This window comes from Egretta garzetta, unplaced genomic scaffold (genome assembly GCF_000687185.1).
Source record: "Egretta garzetta isolate BGI_Z169 unplaced genomic scaffold, ASM68718v1 scaffold280, whole genome shotgun sequence".
Lineage (NCBI taxonomy): Eukaryota > Metazoa > Chordata > Aves > Pelecaniformes > Ardeidae > Egretta > Egretta garzetta.
In genome coordinates, this window is record NW_009258219.1 from 1160230 (window position 1) to 1177329 (window position 17100).

Here is a 17100-nt window from a genome sequence, read left to right on the forward strand (position 1 = left end):
GTTGACTGATTCTTTTCCCTCCCTTTTCCACATGGGTCTGGCACACTTGCAGATAGACTCCAAGGTGAGAAACATGTTAATGTTGACACTTTTATTTATCTTGTTTTATTAATCTCTCAGCCTACCACCAGGTCTTTCTCTTTCTTGTTTAGAAGTGAGCCTGTCATGTTAACTAAATAGCAGCTTTCTTGACAAAGTGCCTAGCGTTAGCAGCTGCTAAGGCATGCTTTATTGACTGCTGTTGTTTTTTATAAATTAAGTTTACTTCTACTGCTCCTGGCATTTAGTTGTGACTTACGTGTTTCATTTGTGAGGCAAAATTGAGGTTCATGAAAGAAAATCTTACCACACAGGTCCTGGCTACTTTCTACGAGTTTATTATTCCAGAGCTCCAGTGGAAGGAAACCACTTTGTCAGATGCACTTTTAAAAAAATAGAGGCAAGAGGTTAATTATGTTGAATTGCTTTTTCAAGTAGACTTTAACTTCAGTGGGGAGAGAGATGTTTCAGTCAATGTTGCGAGTACTAAGCTGAGGCAGAGTCTGGGCAGCAAGGCAAGTTGACCAATGAGTGCACTAAAAAAACCAATGAGCTTGGTCTTAGCTTGGAGATCATTAAGGGAACGGAGTTATCATTAAATCTAGAAATGGGACCTAATGGAAGTCGATGAAAGAACAACTATTGATATTTAATGAGCAGCACTGCATCATGTTCTCATCTCTTCAGAAATAAATAATGAGATACTTGATTTGCTCTTTGAACAACAATAAATGTAGAATGTGAAAATAGCACGGGGAAAAATAATCCTTTGGGCCATCCTCTCAGTAAGTGATTTCTACAAGCCTTAGTTAATTATTGGAGTTACTTGTGAAACAAGCTTATATGAAACTATGGCACCATAAAATGTCTGTTTAATAGTTAGCCCCAAACCACATCTAGATTACCTTGAAACTCTGGGAGTTCGTTACTTGGAGTTATTGAAAAATTGTCAGTGTAATTTCATTCTGCTGAAGAACACAGGATGAATTCTGCATGAAAACAGCTATACGCCAGAAATCCTGGGAAGCAATCTTTGTTAGGAACAATGCCTTACACTGTTGCTGTAGCATAGTCATTAACCTTCAGGTAGTCTGTACGTAGGAATAGCAATGTTATTGCTGCTCTTCTGACTGGTAACCTCTCATTAAATATTTGAAAGGACAAGCAAAATCAACAGGTCTGCAACAGGGAGGAGCATTGGAAAGGAGAGGTGGGAGGCGAACTCAAGCTGAAGCTACTTCAGCCAGTTTGTCCTCCTTACACAGGCAGATCCTCAGCCCGGGCAGGAGAGCAGGGGGCAGAGGGGAAGCAGTGGAGACATGAGGGTACTTACACCATGTCGGCTTCCTCATCCAGCTTAGCTGGGGAACTGGGCTACCTTAATTCCCTCTGTTGCCAACAGGAAAAGAGACCAGCTTCAACAATAGGCAACTCAAGTTGCCCGTGTTAGGCTTATTTTGGAACATCCTGTCCACCTTGACAGCTACCTTGGACCAGTCTTTTATTAGGGATTTGAGATGGCTGCACAGGCATGGAAGAGATTTGAGTTTTGAGGAGTAACATCCACAGCAGCTCTTCAAAGCATGTCTGTCTCTCATAGCATGCTCAGGTGGAAGCTTTGCATGTCAAATGGTCTGTGGTGGGGGTTTTTTTCTTGTTTTTTAAAATCATAGCATTGTAGAATCATAGAATGTTTTGGGTTGGAAGGGACCTTTAGAGGTCATCTAGTCCAACCCCCCTGCAGTGAGCAGGGACATCTTTAACCAGAACAGGTTTCTCAGAGCCTTGTCCAACCTTCTTCTAACCTTCAAAATGTCTTTTGGGCTAGATTGTTCATATTTCTTCCTGTGCTTTATGGCAGTTCATATGATTTGATTCTTCTATGCATCTCTGCAGAAAGGCAGCTGTAGATACAACCAGGCTTTTAAAAAGGAGCAGATCTGTAGTTCTTTCCTAAGGAAAACTGAATTTAGATGGTTATCTACAAGAGGTGGACAGAAGAGCCGTGACATCTTCCAACACTGACAGAAGATGGGCACTTTTTCTGATCAATATGACTGTAATTAAGATCCAAGAAAATCTAGTTTTTGGAGGAATCTTTGGTTGTAATTCCATTCCCCTTCTCTGACCTTAGGTAAAGAAAAGGGAAGTTGGGAAGTGACCGGTGCTGAAAGGCCAACAGGATGACGGGTGGTTTCTGCCCCAGTCAGCCACATTTGATCCCACACTCCCATTTCTTTGGCTGAAGCAGATGGCAGAGTTCCTATCAAGTTAACAGGGTCCAGGATTTTAGTAGAATTCCTCATGTTTTGCGCTGGAGTGAGGGATCTGGGACTCTCCCCTGTCACGCTACTGGGCACTGAGGCTTTCCTGAGCTCCAGAACTGGAAGAGAAATATTTTCCTAAAGCACCTCTGAAGGAGTAGTGTCTGGCTAGTGCTTTATTGCCAGCTGTTGAGCTCCATTCAGCTGCTCCTCATTTCTGTTAACTTTTGACTTGTGTTTTCTGTTTTGTGTCTGACACAGGGGTCATTTTTTCTGCCAGTTATAATGCAGTGTGGCTGGGAAGGGGGGGAATAGCAATCTGATCGGGTTGAAAGTAATCATATATTAGGTTCTCCAAAGCTTTTTACTTTTAAGGGAGTGTTGCACGTTTGTGGTGTGAGTGACTTATATACTTCCATACTCAATGGAAAATAATCGTCTTTATAAATGTCCTTGCCAGTATGAATAGAATTCTGCTCCTCTCTCAAGTAGCAACTCCTTAAGCTTTATGCTTTTGCATATTTGGGCTCTACTTTTCTCATGTGTATTGTGTTCTTTGGAGTCAGATGACGACTGCTGAAAACATGGCTGGTCTCCATCAGCTTTGCAATCATGGCTGCCTTTGCTAATAGATGGGAAACAACTGTCTTTAAGGGGAGTGGACAAAAATAATTTGACACTTGGTCCTGGGCTGTCCTTAAGATAGAGCTGAGCTTTTCTTAGCATTCCTGAAGCTGTCCCATGGCCCTGCATCAGGTGGTGCTCCCCAAAATGGTCCCTCCTCTGGGCTTTGCTGTATCAGCAAGTCAGAACACAGTGCTCAGTCCTGCAGGCATGTGCTAGCCCTGATATAAACTGAAATATGTGCATATTTACTGGGTTATTTGTCATTTATTAATATCAGGCATGTTTCCAACAGTTCAATAATTGCTTGATCAAACTAGGAAGTTTTTAAAGGAAATAAAGCCTTTCAATAGTATCACTATATATTTTAAGTAATCTTATATAGGAGGCTTACATTCCATTAGCACAAGAAGCTGTTTTTAAGTATTCCCAGTTCCCTGTGAGGAAGTAAATTATTGCTAATTCCAGGTCAGATAACAGTTATCTTGCCTGTGATGCTGGTCTCCCCAAAAATATGTATACTTTTTTCTTGCACAAGAGCCACAGATTGCCCGAGGAGGGTGTTTTGATGGGGCTCCCCAAGGGAAGAAATGCTGTCGGTACGGTTCCAGGAAGCAATAAGCACCTTCATGAAAATAACTCAAGTCCCCATCCTTAATCCCTGCCTATCCTTTTTTATCTGATGGACTCAGTGAGGGCTGGAAGATCACAGTGCAGCTGAAAACGAAAGGGAGTTAACAAGATGTGACCAGTCAATGGATAAAACAATAGGCTAAACCTTGTACGTCGCCTAGAGCCCAGGTGTCCTTCCCCTGCGCAGGTAGCCATGTGGATGCTGGTGAGTTTGCTCTGCTGCTTGGCGCTCGGAGGGCTGCCGCGGGCGGGCGGCTCGTGCCCGTCGCAGTGCAGCTGCGCCTTCCACAGCCTCAGCGAAGGGACGAAAGCCAGGTATGCCGAGCCTCTCCCCAGGGGGGTTGCCGCTCTTGCGCTGGGTGTCGGGGATTTTATTTCTTCTCCTCCATCAGGATGCTCGGATGAAGAAAATATTGCCCCCAGACTTCACGTCCATTATTTTTCCAGTCGCTTTGTGCTCTAGCTTTATTTGCAGAGGATTAGCTTCTGAAAACACAGTAAGCTGATTTCAGAGAAAGCGTTTGGCCATCTCCTCTGTGAGAACAGAAGTGACATAATTACCGCTACTGCAATGGCAAAAAGGGAATAAAATTTAAACAACATTTTCTTTTTTTTTTTTCTCCTTTATGCTGAAAATGCTAGTTTTAAAAGGCTTTATACTGCTCTGCTGGTTTGTTTCTAATGTGTAACTAGATTTGATTTATGTTGCAGTACCAAAAAATGCAATTCCATTTACTTAAAAAATCCTTCAGTTGGAGATGCTAGCCAAAGCGATAGCCCCTAGATGAGAATGAACAAAAAAAATTAGACAATACTGCTAATAAAAATAAAATAAGATAATTCTCAGACTGGAAACTTTCAGTTAAAAAAGAAGACAAGACCAGAAGGGCATCCATTTTTGACTGCAATGCCATTGTACAGAAATTTCTCTGGAGGACTGTAATAAAAAAGTCTTTCTGAAGGGTAATCACAAAATAATGATCTGACTTAATGAAATCCAGGCGACATTTTTATAAGGCGTGGGTGACAGTAGAGGAGGTTTTGTTGCAGAGATACGGTATTTGCAAAATCCTTTGGAAGAAATTTTTTCTAGACAAGACCACAGTCCTGAAATGGAAGGCTGTCCCCTATATTTTGGATCACCATGAAATAGATCTACTTTCTTACGTCTTTTATGGCGCTATAGATTTAATACCAGAGACGTTCCCAGTAAGAAGTGTGGTGGAGACACAAGTAGTCTGCAATTGTTAAAAGGGAGAACAATAGCGGGAGAGCCAATTATTGCTCCATAAATGTCACAGTTCCCAAGGGAATTTCCTCTCGGTGACTGGAAAAAGCTGTAGTGTGTTTTGGTAAGATACATAATAAAGCAAATATCCGTTAGTCCCTTAAGGAGCATAATGTCACCTTTTGTTCTGCATTATGATTCATATTTCTCACTAGTAGAAGGAGATTATCCCATAGATAAATGTTTAGTGCTCACTGACATAGTTTAGGGACACTACGAGAAGTCCACGGTTTTACTGCCGTAGTGTCTCTGTTATCAAACATTTTGTGTCACGCCCACACACAAAAAAATGTTTTATTGAAAGAGGATTTCTGGGTTTTTCTTATTTGATAGATTTTTCTCTTCCTCAAAACCTCAACTTTCAGCTGAGGGTGGGCAGGATTTAATGCCGCAGTAGAAGTGCTGGATGAATGTAATGTTCTGTGCTTTGATTGTAAATTAACAATTTAACTGTAGGCTCGAATAACATTTATCTCCAGGAAACTTGCATGAGCAGTTCAGCGATGTTATTTGGTTTTGTTCATAGTAGAGGAATAATTGTTTTCAGCCAAAACCAACCTGGTTTTGGGTGCTTTGTCATATTCTGTTTATCAGCCAGGCAGAGTGATAAGAAAACGTGACTTGATGGATCACATTACAAATTTTGTGGTGTCTTGTTTATCACGTGGAATAGGACGTGCCTACCTAACCTGTTGTTACCGTTTGCAAGGTGGCTTTGTATTTTGTTAAGAACTTGCCTTTCTCTCCTTGCTGGTAGGTAAATTAAAGTGCCGTCTGAGAGACCTGCTTTGTCCCCCTCCATTCCTCATGGCTGTCTACAATCCCATGTCTTGACAAAGTCAAAGTCACATTTTTTTTGTATGAAGGCTGTGAAAAAGCAATGCAGGGTTTTCATGATTCGACCTCTAAAGATTAGAAATGGGAAGGAACGATGAAGACAGATAAATCTGCCTTGCTTTTAGTATAGCGTTTTCCCAAGAGTTAATTTTCTGCACTTTCACAACTGTACATGCCTGTGGTGCAGTGGCTGCTGCCGTCTGCACCCACCTTCCAGACTATTTCATAGTAAAGCAGAGCTTGCTGCAGTGTATTTCCAGTGAGTTGTTAGCTGACTTTTTTATCCTCATTTCACAAACCAAAGATTCTGTGCTGTTTTTTGTCTACATTCCTTCCTGTCGTTGCACACATCAAGAGAGCTTCTTTTCGTAAGTCTTTTATAGTTCAATTTATGGATCCTTTTATTTTGACATGCACAAGAAACCTATGTTGTGCCTGAATGTTGTCACTGCTGTCTATCCTAAGTACTCTAAAAAAAAAAAAATTGAAATTAAAAAAAACCAGGAGTACTATAAGGGGCACACTCAGACCACTTCAGGAGAAGCACAACATTGCAGTCGCTGCAGTCAAGAGGTACGTATGGATTACTGCAAGTTGATGTACTTATGGTGATGATTTAGAGATCAGCAGCCAGTAAGAAATGACAAGAAGAAAGCTTCTGAAAAAAAGAAAGACAGATCAAAATCTTGTATTAAAATAAAATTTCAAAAAATTTTCAAAATACAAGAAAGTCACATCTGTGTGTTTCCCCACCAGGACAGTGCTGTGTAATGACCCGGAGATGACCCTCACCCCCGTCAACATCCCTGTAGATACGTCCAAGCTTCGGATAGAAAAGACAGCCATCCGCAAGGTGCCAGGAGAGGCTTTCCACGCGCTCCACAACCTGGAGTACCTCTGGATGCCCTATAACTCCCTGGCCAGCCTCAGTGGCATCACCTTCAAGGGCCTCCGTCGCCTGCAGGAGCTGCGGCTGGATGGGAATGATTTGATATCATTCCCCTGGGAAACCCTGGCTGACATGCCGCAGCTACGGCTTCTGGATTTACACAACAACGAACTTACCTCAGGCCCTCCAGGTGCCGCTCGTTATGTCAAGAATATCACATACCTGGACCTGTCTAGCAATAAGCTGATGACTCTTCCCCAGGCTCTTATTGCCACCTGGGCCAGCCTCCAGGCCGTTCCTTACTTCCCCAATGATAACTCCAAGATCATCCTAGGTAAGAGAAGTGCCTGCCATTTTGTGGGGGACACAAATGTCAAGACAAATGTCTTGACAAATGTCAAGAGCTCCGCATCTTATCGCAGCATTTTCACCCACTGTGGTTACCACAGCAAGTACGCTGCTACTTTAATACCCCATATAAAGTGTGCAAATTCATTTACGTATCAACAAACTCACCTCACACTCCCCACATCCAGCTTATTGCACCATAAACTTCATCACTTGCTTGAGTCTTTGTAATGCAAAACTGGTTACTTGCTCGAGCCCTTTTTTTTTATTGGCACTGCCATTTTTGACAGAAAAATGATTAGAGCTCCACATCATTCATGTGCTCTTTTCTAATAACAGTTACTATGGAATCGATCCATTATAAAAGATGGATATTTATTATGTCCAAATTAAAGAGGAATAAAGCCATCACCGAGCATAAAATCTGGGTCAGACCTGCCAGTTTGTCTCTTTACAGAGCCTTGTTTATCTGTTCACACAGAATTAAACCCTAGTCTCCCAAAGTCACCAAGATAGTGCTGCCTTCAAGGGCAGCTATGAAGTCACAAGAATCCACTTTTTTGGTGACAATTCTGGGCGCCTCAGAAGTGCAGCTTTGGGACAATTGCCCATTTTTGTGTCAGAGGGCAGCTTACGGGTGACTGTCTTGAATCCTCCCAGCTGCAGTATCCCCAGATGAGGTTTCGAGCACATTTACTAGTTCAGGGGATTACTACTCAGCCTTTTAGCCATCATGCACTGCTTCAAATTCTTGGCAGGCTGATGATGGTTCAGAGTTGTTGCCATCTGCTGTCTTTGCTTGCTATGAGCTGACCCAGCGCCACAGTGTTTGATCTGCGGGGTATGTGCATCTGCAGGTACTGCCTCTACAGCCACGGATGTGAGTTCAGGCACTTGCTGATAATCTCATCAGAGACACTGCAAGTTTTCTTTTGCTCTGGGAAGCACCCGCTGCTCTTTGTTCTCTGCATAAATTTGGCGGGGGACTAAAGTTTTTAAAACCAGATTGCAGTGGAAAGAGACACAAGACTTTAAAAGGATTCAAATTGACACCCACAAAGCTTTTAGTATCCTTAGCAGATATTTTTTAAGGTTTCATTAACATCGGGAGAGAAGCAGATATTTCATCCTCTTGTTTTGCCAGATGTGGTATCAAGTTCCTTAGGCCAAAGCTGGCTGTTCGGGATTGCCCATTCCAGTTGTGGCATGACAAGGCACTGCCTAGATCATACTCTATTTATTTTTTAGAGTCAAATTACTTGTAAAAATGTTATTCCATTCAATATAGATTAGGAGAGTATTTTGTCGAGAAGAACAGACCATGCCTTGATGCTTGTGGCCAACCTGAGAGTTTACATAGCCAGCTGCACACAGGTTGCTTGTGCCAGGATCCTTAAAAATTCATGTAGGCAAATGAGTATAATGCTAAGATCAATATGGTAATGTATAGACACTCCAGCTCTTAGGTCCTATCCTGCTGACATCCATGGGGACCAGGTGCATGCAACGCATGTCCCTCACAGGAGCAGAATGGGAAAACACAGCTGTGTGTTTCTGTTTCACTCTGCCCATGAGTGTTTCTCATGGAGGCATAAAACAATCCACGAATAGTAAAGAGTCAACCCTGTCCCTTCCTTTGACTACAGTGCATTGCTGTGACTCCTCCTCAGCCCTTGCTTGTAGACTACTTCAAGAAGAAGTACTTCCAGAGGTAGCTTTCTGGCTGATAGTCTGTGCCAAGGTTGCAAGATTTTGCATGAGGATTGCCCACATGACCCCACAGGACTGTGCCATGCAGGGCAGCAAGGGGCTCACTGGGGCTCTGCGGGTGCCGCGGCATCAGCTGGGGCTGGGGCACCTGCCACGGAATCTGGAATAAGTTGTTATCTAGTGCATGAAATCAGAATAAGCTGCTGGCAAAAATGCCGTAAAACAACAAAGCCAAGCTGAACTTCCATTCTTTATTTAGTCCTCCTAACTTCAATATATCTGAAGTGCCTTCCTGCCAAGGCCCACCACTTTCAGACCCCCTTCCAAGCCCAGGGAAGATGGTATGCAGTGGTCTCAGCAAGAGATTTTTCAGCAGAATCTTTAAAGTAGTTTATTTGAGGCCTCAGGGACTTTTGATTGACCCTGTGTTTCTGTTCACTCTAGCAAACTCAAGCAGCCCCTTGATGCTCCTGGAGCCTTGTGGTGCACCCTCTGGGCTTGTGCCAGAGCTTGGTTCCTGCCACAAAGCCGCAGTGTGCCATGGGCCAGCAAGGGTGGGCACCATGGGGTGGGCAGCTGTTGTTTCTGCCTCCTGGGAATAGAGGGAGCTCTTAACTTTCAGGCAGTTTTCAGCCCCAAGCCATGTCCTTGGGCTGGCTGCAGAAAAGAGGCGGTGAAGCCCCCTTGGAGGGAGCAGAGCTCACTCCCGTGGCAGACAGGAGGCCTGGGACACGCTTCAAATATGTGCCTGGGGTTAGATGGTAGAAATATCTGCAGTGCCAATTCTGCTAGCTAAAGTCATTAGAGACCATAAACTGGCTGTAGGACAGGTGAATGTGAATATTTGTAAGTAGGATGACACAGATTTAATCAGAATGCAGCAGCTTCTGTTCCTGCACTGCTCCAGTTCTGATTTTACTTTTTCGGTACCATCTTCACAGGTTTATTTTTAGTAGACTGAGGTCTCATTTTTTTCAGAATTTGAGTTCAGTAAATGCACAGTGAGATAGCAGAAAAAAGAAAGAGAGAAACATTCTGGGACTCTGAAACAGGAGTCTATTCCTCAATATACCCCATTCTATGCGTATAGTCTTAATTATAGTTATTGTCTTTTTATGTTCTTTTAAATGCCATAATATGTATGTTCTTCCATTTACTCCTTAAAACAGTTCTTTCATCTTACCAAGTGTAAATTAGCCTTTCAGGAAAAACAACAGATTGTGAAAATAATGAGAAAAATTTAGAATAACAGGGCTGGAAGATCTTTCAGGAAAAACAACAGATTGTGAAAATGAGAAAAATTTAGAATAACAGGGCTGGAAGAGAACTCTTACAGCCAGGTAGGATCACCAGCACTGATTGCAGGCCTGACAGTTGGCCTGATAATCTGGCTAATGTTTTAATAATGTCCAGTGAGAAGAATTTCCTAGTGTGTTGAAGGAGGAGACTCCATAGCCTCTTCATACCAAAAGAATCCACACCCCAAACTAAACCACTCCTCCCCCATGGCTACTTGTTTTTTCCGTCCTGGAACTAAATGTGTTTATAATAACTTGTTGGTTTGCTTCTTTGCGTGTATACATACTGATGTTTTCATGATGGGAATAATCTTGCTTTGAACTTAAAGAATACGGTTTCAACTCCAGGTTCTGAGATACCTTAGCAAGCTGTGTTTTTTCCCTTCTGCTAACTGGCAGCTATGGGATCAAGCAACCTCATCCAACAGCAGTGGGGGGCTGTCAGGCCTCCCCCTGCCGCATACCATGGAGATGCATAGGCAGTCCTTACCAGGGCAGATTAGGAGCCTATCACAGTTTGTCCTGAAGAAAAATAGAAACAAAAGTGGCAGAAACAAAAGGCGCTGTTGGAGTGACTTAGTGCTCTGGTTTATTTTTACAGGCTTGCAAGACAATCCTTGGGTATGTGACTGCAGTCTGTATGAAATGGTCCATTTCCTCAATTTCCAGTCTCCTAACATAGCATTCATTGAGCCCAGGCTGAAATGCTTCACCCCCCGGAGCCTTGCAGGAGTCTTCTTCAGCCAAGTCGAGCTAAGGAAGTGTCAAAGCCCTGTTGTACATACGTCCGTAGCCAAAGTAAAGACCATCCTGGGCAGCACCGTGCTACTGCGATGCGGGACAACGGGGGTGCCTGTTCCTGAGCTCAGCTGGAGAAGGGCTGATGGTGCTCAACTAAACGGCACAGGTGGGTTTGGTCTAAGCTTTTCTCGTACACATGGACTGTGAGGGAGACCTGCACCTTTGTTTTCTGTGGGCTGTACAGCAAATGGAAGCTTCTATGACAATAGATCGTTCCTACTGAAAAAGGACGCCAAAAAAGAAAGTGGTGCAAAATTAAGATTCATTATAATTCACAACAGTATCATGTGTAATTCACTATAGCATGGTGATTTCCTGTAGAGTATAAAATTATTTATGTGCTGATGCAAATATCATCAGTTAAATGTATACTATCATGTGTAAAAAGTTGGGTTTGCTTTGTTTCATAACTATTGTGATAGTGATGAGACGCATTGAAGGGTTTTCTGCAAACCTGCTGGAGCTGAAGAAATGAAATATGTCCAGCTGTAGCAAGAGGCTTTTTTAGGTTAGTTAGTTATTCAGTCACTGAAAAGGCTTGCTGCTGAATTATTTTATGGGTCTTTGAGAGTAATGATTAATCAGATAGTAAACATCTCTGGCAGAGAGATGTCTGACATGAATTCAACTGGGATTCAAATCTGCTGTGGCAAAGACAGAAAAGATTGCATTCAATTCAATTCAGTAAACATTCAAGGCCAGGTTGGACTGGGCTGTGAGCAACCTGATCTAGTTAGCAGTGTCCCTGCTCACTGCAGGGGGGTTGGACTAGATGAGCTCTAGGGGTCCCTTCCAACCCAAAGCATTCTATGATTCTATGATTGCAAACATGCAACATAACTGAGCTATTACAAGAGAAAAGAGCCACTAAACTGCTGAAGGAAACAATACTTCAGTGATGACGCTTCCAAGAAATGGTTCATTTCTGGTGGATTGACAAGGTTTCTTGGGAAAATGCTCTGTGGGAGAAATGCTGACCAGGTCCCTCTTTGTGCTCACCCCTCTTGTGGGGGAAGCCTTCAAACAACCACTGTTTTTGTAACCCATCCTGTTTTCAATTCCATTCACAAGAATTATTGGACCCCAAATTGCAACATCGGTCCTTTAACGCGTGGGGAATTTAGGGAGGAAACCTTTGCTGCGCTTAAGGCAGTCATCCTAAGCTTTTAGCCCTAGAGATGTTAGACCCGGACCTGAACCTTCATCCCTCCAACCTTCCCTGAATGCTACCATCTCCCAGGCCTAGCCCAGACTTTCACAGAGGGTCTAAACTCAGCAGATAGATTGCTAAGTGTGGGGTCTGGTCTTCCAAGGGCAACTGAGCTCCTCAGTGCACAGAAACAGGGGAGAGAGCATTTTTCTTTCACAGCAGTAGAACTGCTCATAATAAATATCCTTTTTTTGGATCTGCACCAGTCATTGCTCTGTTGTGCGTGATGCACAGGATGTAGCAGAGCTGCTCCTCATGATGATAATGTCTACCCACTGGGCTGCGAACATCCCTCCTACACTTGAAAGAGAGCCACAACAAAAAAATAAAACAGAGAATGCTTTCCTGAAAATGTGTGTTGAGTTTGCTTTGAGCTACAACTGAGAATGAAGTAGTTTTTGCCCCATTAAATCAGCCTGTAGTACCTTTCAATAAAAAGTTGGCTGAAAATATACATTATTTCTCAGCAATGGCAGCTTCTCTGCCAATGCTGTAATAGGACTTTTTGAAATGTTAGTGTTCTGAATAGAAAGGAGTGAGAAACAGTCCGCAGTCTGTATGTATGGGGAAGTGCCGTAAGAAGACCGGTAGCTTTATGCTTTTTAATGTACCCATTCAGTAAATAATAAAACTCAAAAAGTAACTTCTTCTGCCATTGTTTTTCACGGCTGTTGGGACTTGCCAAGGCTGGATCCTGACCCCATGAGGGCTTGGGAGAAGTTTGCATCCTGTCTTACCTTTGCCTTTCAGACATCTCCCTGGTTTACACTTCAATGAGAAAGGGCAAGGATAGTATCTGCTCATCCTAAGGAGGCTGGGTAAATAATGAAGAAGGTGCTTTACCTTTCTGCATGATCCCAGCCCTTTTTTTTCTGCACAAATAGAAAAAGGCAAAAAAAAGCTTGTTTTAGCCTCCTGGTAAACCAAATGAGAAAATCAACACTCAGCTGCATACGTAGCATTCAGTGGTAAGTGATCAGACTTCCCTGTGTTTGGCTGAACATAAAAACCTGCACTAATTTAGCACTAACAGGGATATTATTTTTCAGCTTTTTTTCTCCATATACTTTAAACTAGTCCATACATGTTTCTTAGAAGAAAATCTCCACTGTTTGTATTTTCTGTGACTCAGAAAACCCATCTAATATTCAGCTAGGTTGTGTTACTGCCTACTCCTTCTACTCTTAAGTATTGTACCTACATAAGAGCTTTTAAGCTTTTTTTTAAAAAAAAAAAATAGAAGAGCCTTTCCCATTTTTTTTTCAAACTGTACTCTAACTGGGAGGAAATAGCATCAAACACTTCACATATATTTGGTCTGAAGCAGTGTAAATCCCAACATAACCTAATTTTAGTGTTAATATCCTTTTCTTGGATTTACTTTGATTTTGTAATGTTCTTGGTGGCAAAAAGGAATGATGATTCTACTGTATCGAGTAGGCATTTGGCTGGTTGAATCTTAATATTTTACAAAACATGTTATTAGTTCTATAGATACTTGCCTATTTATTTTACTTTTTTCCTTCCTCGCAGTTCACCAAGAGATTTCCAGTGACGGGATGAGCTGGTCTATTCTGGGCCTGCCTGTAGTTTCTTATCTCGACTCTGGAGAGTACATCTGTAAAGCAAAGAATTTTCTCGGGGCAACGGAGGCATTCATATCTCTCATCATCACGGACTCAGAAAGCACGGATGACCCCAACTCCAATGCCAAAGGCGCATGGAGTGGGAAGGCAAGTGGGATGGAAGCAGCTGCCTACAATGACAAGCTAGTGGCAAGGTACGTTATCACCACCTCCACCATGCCTACCCTGGGGGCCGGAGTGGGCACCAGAGGGGCCCTCCTCCTCCCCGATGTGGCACAAGATAGCAACCCCAGAAACCTGCTGGTGAGCCCACCCACCGGTCAGCAGGAGCCGGAGCGAATCGTGAGGTCTGTCAGGGTGATAGGAGACTCCGACCAGAGTATCACCCTTGCCTGGAAAGCACCTCTGGCGAACAACACGACAGTGTTCAGTGTTCTCTATGCCATCTTTGGAGAGAGAGACATGCGGCGGATCAACGTGGAGCCAGGGAAGACCAAGGTCACCATTTATGGGCTGCTGCCTAAGACCAAATACATCGTGTGTGTCTGCGTGAAAGGGCTGATCCCCAGGAAGGAGCAATGCATCATATTTTCCACAGATGAAGTTGCCAGCGCAGGAGGGACCCAGAAGCTCATCAATGTGGTTGTCATCAGCGTGGCCTGTGTCATTGCTGTTCCTCTGACGCTGGTGGTCTGCTGTGGAGCACTGAAAAGGCGCTGCAAAAAATGCTTTGTGCGGAAACCCAAGGAAATCCAGGAGTCCTATGTCACCTTTGAAAGCCTGTCTCCTGGGGCCAAGGCAAAAGGCATGGAAGGAGAATACTTGACTAGACATACCCCCGATGAGTCGAACAGGCTGCTGTCTGCCCGATCCAGCGTGGACTCAGAAGCAATACCAAAGATAGAGGGGCAACCTAATGAATACTTTTGCTGATTGCTGATAGCAACTAGGCCGATCGTTGGCTCACTGGGGGAAAGCACATGGCTGTATGCACAGCTCTCTGCTCCAGCACTGCAGGCCACCCTGTCAATGCTTCTGTCTCTGACATGTTCTGGAGGAGGATGCAAGAGGCTAGATGGTGCCCAAGCTTTACAGAAACATGTTGCTCATCCCACTTGGGGTTTGCTGTTTTGTACTGAGTCAAAAGCTTCTGTGATAATGGCCTCGTTCTCCTGGACCACTTTTATTTTTGTAAAATGAAGCGTGCACACTGAGTGTGAGGACATTAAGCAACATTTTGGAGCGCGGTCTGCTTGGTGTTGTTTAGTACCTGCTGTGCAATATGCCTAGTATTTTATTCTCAGCTCTTTTGATGTTCTTTCGGTTTACAAACAGGGGAGCGGTTAGTAATTTTAATGTAAATGTCTATGAAGGTGAAGATTGAGAATCTCACCTTTTACATCCCCCCCCCCCATGTTTGCATGAAACATGCAGCTTGATGCTTAATAGGTCACTGAACACAGATGTACAGCGACCCTTTCTAGCATGTCCAACATAATAACAGTTCTATGCTCTGAATTCAGAGAAATGTGCAAAGGAGATAGAAATCAAGAGACAAAGCCCAATCCACTCCTAGGAATACATAATAGAGAGTGTGTTGTGATTGCATTTTGGCCCTAAACACTATTCTTAAGATTTTCCTGAACAACAGTACCAGACAGTATCAGGCCTAGCTGGCATTTTCTAGCTGTACTGTAATTAGTAGAGTATGTTTTATATCAGCTGTACTAGTTAAAAATTATACAATATCCTACTCTGCAAATCATGTCTGGTGTTGTAACGCTTTGTAATCATACTGAAAAACCTACGTTAGACCGTTCTGCAAAAATCTCCCAGACCAGCTCTGTCATCGCTGCTGTTTCTCCTGGCAAGACTGGTGGTAAAGAGCAGAGGGCTCAGCCAGGTGCTCGTGGTTTGGTCATGAAAGTACCTTGCCCCGTGCAGAGCAGGGGTGGGCGATGCGGCGGTGGACCACTGGCCAGGCACACACCAGCCATGCTTCCCCTGTGGCATCAAGTGGTGGCAGAGGTTCAGTGCAGACTTTCGGGTTTTATGCATTTTAGAAATTCAAGGACCCTGAAAAAAACTGTCTAATATTCATCTAAATGTACTTTCATAGCCAGGGTGAGCTAATCAGTTATTTAAGTCCTGCAGCTCCACTGGAATTTGGATCTGAGTGCTTATCACAAAGCACTTCCCAGCTGTATAATTTTCCACTCCAGTCCCTCATGTAGTAATACTGTATATAATGTTTTTCTCTTTGTAATAAATATTCTTCATGAAGAAAATTATATATGTTCTGCCAAATGTTGAATGGGAGGAACCAGCCAAGTTGAAATGTTAACTGATAAAGCTTGCTGAATTGTTTTGAAATGTGTATTGGAAAATTTATTGGAAGGATCTCCACTCACACTCTGCATGGGGATGTACAGTGTGGGGTAATGGAATTCACTGGTTGGAATGGAGCCCTGTATGGATTTTGCAAGTCCTCCTTGTACGGAAGGGTTTCAGTTATGTCAGATTACTTGGCCTGATGGAAAAAGCAAGTATTTGATCTCAGCATAAATACTAGCAACAGGGGATACATTACAATAGTTTTTGATAGGACTCCCTGTATTCCTTACATTAATGATGAAGAACTTCTCTTGTATTGGGAGGATTTGTCAATCACTGTATGAAATAATGCACGCTACTTCTATCACTGGACTGCATAGATTTTTTAGGTTTACAAATAACATTTTGCAAAATTATGTATTTTAATACAACAAATTGATTGATGAAACACGTAGTATGTAATAGGTTTATTACTTATTTATACAGTTGCATTTCCCAGAATGATTTTTAGAGTCTCTCTCACTAAGGTAGAATAAAAACATTCTTTCAGAAGCAGTTTTGGGGATGAGTTGCAAGGATCGCTCTATTACCGAGCCTGGTTCCTGCCCACATCTTGCAGCAGTATCACAGGGCTGTGCAGAAAGCAGCCTGGATGGATAAGCTAGCCCTGGAGCATCCAGGCTGTCCTGAAGCTCTCCTGTGGTGAACAGAGCGGACCTACTGCCCAGGGACTTCCCTGTAAATCAGGTTTGCAGGAGCCGACTAGGAACAAGAGGTATTTACCTTTTGGCTGGGTAATTTGCTCTGTCGGTGCATGCTCCAACACGGTCTGTGCGTCGGGATGGAAAAGGCACCGGCTGGGCCAGCGCTGTCACTTTTCACTTGTGGGGGAGGAGGATGGAGAGGTCATCCTGTGACATTCGCCGTGGATGCGCTAAGTTTTTACAGACTTTGCTGGATATTTTTTGTACTTTGAATATATAGCGATCCCAGGTAGAACAAACACGATTTTTCTTCTCTATTTGTGATGGCTACTCTCACTGTCTCATAGGTGAGGCATTCTAGTTTAGCAGCTCAGCTGCTGCTGCTCCAAACCAAGCCTCTCCCTGCGCTGGACCGGGGATTCACGCAAGGCAGGCACTAGACAGAAAGTGGTATAAGCCCTGCGTCGTCTGCTGTCGGTCAGAAGAGAAACCCTACTCTTGCTAAACCATGGGTGAAATTTCAAACCATTATTTA

The 17100-nt window shown here is 43.3% G+C and overlaps 1 protein-coding gene across 1 annotated transcript; it reads left to right on the top strand.

The window, feature by feature from the left end:
• The first annotated feature begins 3753 nt into the window (after nt 1–3753).
• Nucleotides 3754–14460, top strand: LRIT1 (leucine rich repeat, Ig-like and transmembrane domains 1). The gene is made up of 4 exons (XM_009635238.2): nt 3754–3875; nt 6442–6908; nt 10532–10837; nt 13475–14460. Exons 1-4 carry the CDS (start codon nt 3754–3756, stop codon nt 14458–14460), a joined length of 1881 nt encoding a protein of 626 aa, XP_009633533.1.
• The last annotated feature ends 2640 nt before the right edge of the window (nt 14461–17100 follow it).